Below are 2732 nucleotides of genomic sequence, written 5' to 3'. Positions count from 1 at the left end.
CTAAAGAGCAACTAGAACACATTTAACCTCTGCTATACTTAGTGGAGCAGTACAGGAAGTTTTTTCTTTAAGAGTTATTGGTGCTTTCCCTAGCACCAGTATGCCAGGCAGGATTTTGCTGTTTGAAATAATTTGTCTTAAAGTAAGTCTTTAGCTTTTCTTCTGCTTCTGTTTACTGAGCTAGTAAATGGCTATAAGGCAATGATTTAAAAACTGTTAATTTTTAAATGCTGCTGTTATGGAATCTAATCTCAAAAAGTAGGAGGTTATTTGAATACTTCTTTCAGGAAAGATTTGTTTCTTTCCATCTCTTCTCATGGCTTTATGTAAAGGTGCTTTTCCTTCTGGTGCTCAAGTTTTTGTGGTTTTGGGGATTTTTTTGATTCTTCTAAATCAATTGATACTGGGGGTGTTGTTTTATATTTTCACACTGGTAATAATCAGCTCATGGGTATCTGACTTGTGTAATTCTGCGCAGTGAAAAATGTTGGCAGGAGAAACTGACAATTTTTGTGGTATCCTATGAAACAAGAGCTTGTTTTTCAAACACAGAGATGTCATTTGTGACTCTTATCTTTATAGAACAGTAGATACTGAAACCAGAGAGTTGTGAACATGCATTAATTCTGTTCCAGTGTTGGCATCAAGCAGGTTTGTTAATGTACAGCTCAAAATTAGTAGAATTTACATCCTGGTGACGTTCTTATATGCACCCTCTGAACAATGTGGTCGAAGAATATTTTTGTTTTGATGACTACAAATAAGTCGGTCAGTATAGGAGGGGATGCTTTAACAATTGTTTCCTTAACCTGTATCAGAATCATACAGGTTTCAAATACAGGCTTCTAAATAAATGGAGAGACTGGCTAATACTAGTTTATTTTGTTTTTCAGGCATTAGAAAGGATGCGTCCTTACCTATGTGATAAAATCATAGCTGAGAGACACTTTGATTACCTACGTTCAAGGAAAATACTCACTAGAGAGGACACAGAAGAAATTTCTTCTCGATCTTCCAGTAGGAAGAAAACTGGGAAGTTACTGGACTACTTGGCAGAAAACCCAAAGGGACTAGATGCTTTGGTTGAATCTATCAGACGGGAAAGAACACAAAACTTCCTGTTACAAAGGATAACTGATGTAGTTTTGAAGGTCAAAAATGAAAAACTTGAAGCTCTCAAAGGTAAGACGTTTATAATAATATTTTCTAAGACATAAGTTTTATTTTGAGGGTTTGCAACATTAATCTCCAACAGTTACTGAGATCACGTTTCTTAGTACAGATGGGGTTGGTTGGTTGGTTTGGTTTTTTTTTCCCCCTTTATGTTTGGGGGGACAATCTTGGAAATATCACTGATTTCTTTGGGTGTAAGATCGTAGGGCACATGTTCTGGCTCTGCCTTTTTACTATCCGAACGCATCATAAATAATAAATTGCAAAAAAAAAAAACCCAAAACCTATCATGTGTTGTTATGATATCTTCCTTCACATTTCAGTTTTGTTTTCTGTGAGGAACTCAAAATAGGTGGTTCTTGCATTTCTTTTGAAGCCATTTGCTGCAGTGGCAGGATGCTCTGGTTTTGTTAAGTTCTGTGCCTCATGAGAAGATAAGCCAGCAAATGCAACCTGAGGGGAATTCCCCCGTGTGCGTTCAGTGCCAGAACTTAGAATTAGATGCTCTAAGTGTATGCAGGTGTTGTTTGAAACAGACAGATTTTGTTGACACACAAAGTTTGAAGTGACTATATGTACTCATATTTTAAGGCAGATAAAGTATAAGCCCTTTAAACCAAAACCCTTACTTTCCCTTCCACACCCATCAGAAGAGAAATAAAGGAAGAAGTACATTCTAACCCTAGTTTCAGGTAAAACAGCCTTTAAATGCGGTCCACTTTGGAGCAGAACCATGTAGCTGAAGCTTTTAGAAGTTTGAAGAACGCAGTGAGAAAAATCTATCAAAAGATGCGTTTAAGGTCTATAGTGACTTCCTAAAATGAAGCTTAAATTATGGTGTGTTTTTGTTACGGCTGATCCAGAGAAATCATTCACATCATCCTGGATAACCTGCATGTTTTAAATTTGTTAATAATATTGGGATGTCACAGGTGAGATGAAGAGATTTATATGTTAAAATTACAGACAATTGATCTCTGACAATCTGATACTAAATCAGAGCAGAGTTTTAAAAGTGCACCACCACACTGTAATTAACTCCAGTCTGTTTTTTGTCATAGGTCTAAGCTGCAGCACCTGTATGACTTCACTGTACGGAGGAACAAATAATCTTTCTAGATCATATTCTGATGAATCTAATTTTTTTGATAAAACAAAAGACAAAGAATCTACCCAGATACATCACCCAGAAGAAGATTACAGCACTGCCGCGTTTGTGTCTGCTGTCTCTCTTCACTCAATGAATTTACCTATCACAGAGATGGGAAACGCAGAGAGTGCTGTTTTCTCAGCCACCCTTCCAGGGCCTGGAGACCCCGGTGCTCCCCCACTCCCCCCAGAGCTCCAGGCAGAGCAGCAAGAACCATGTAGTAGTTTAAGTGAAAATTGTTTTCTGCCTTTAAGATCACGTTCTGTTCAACCACAGTGAACGTAGTGACTTTTGTCTGTTCATCCAGATGGTACTGAAACTCTGAGTGATGGCTCGTAAAGGTTAAAGCAATATTTTCAAACTGCTAACTAGCAAAATCAGAGGTAACAATCCATTTACTGGTTTTAAG

General features: G+C 37.6%; 1 protein-coding gene across 1 annotated transcript; it reads left to right on the top strand.

Annotated features, from left to right (window-relative positions):
* Window positions 1–2732, top strand: BCL10 (BCL10 immune signaling adaptor). Its single transcript, XM_057429028.1, has 3 exons — window positions 1–142; window positions 894–1182; window positions 2235–2732. Exons 1-3 carry the CDS (start codon window positions 101–103, stop codon window positions 2600–2602), a joined length of 699 nt encoding a protein of 232 aa, XP_057285011.1. The 5' UTR covers window positions 1–100; the 3' UTR covers window positions 2603–2732.

Source organism: Pezoporus wallicus, unplaced genomic scaffold, assembly GCF_028554395.1.
Source record: "Pezoporus wallicus isolate ANWC-B61680 ecotype Strahan unplaced genomic scaffold, APGP_CSIRO_Pwel_v1 contig_593, whole genome shotgun sequence".
In the NCBI taxonomy this organism is placed as follows: Eukaryota; Metazoa; Chordata; class Aves; order Psittaciformes; family Psittacidae; genus Pezoporus; species Pezoporus wallicus.
This window is presented reverse-complemented; position numbering and strand designations above follow the sequence as displayed.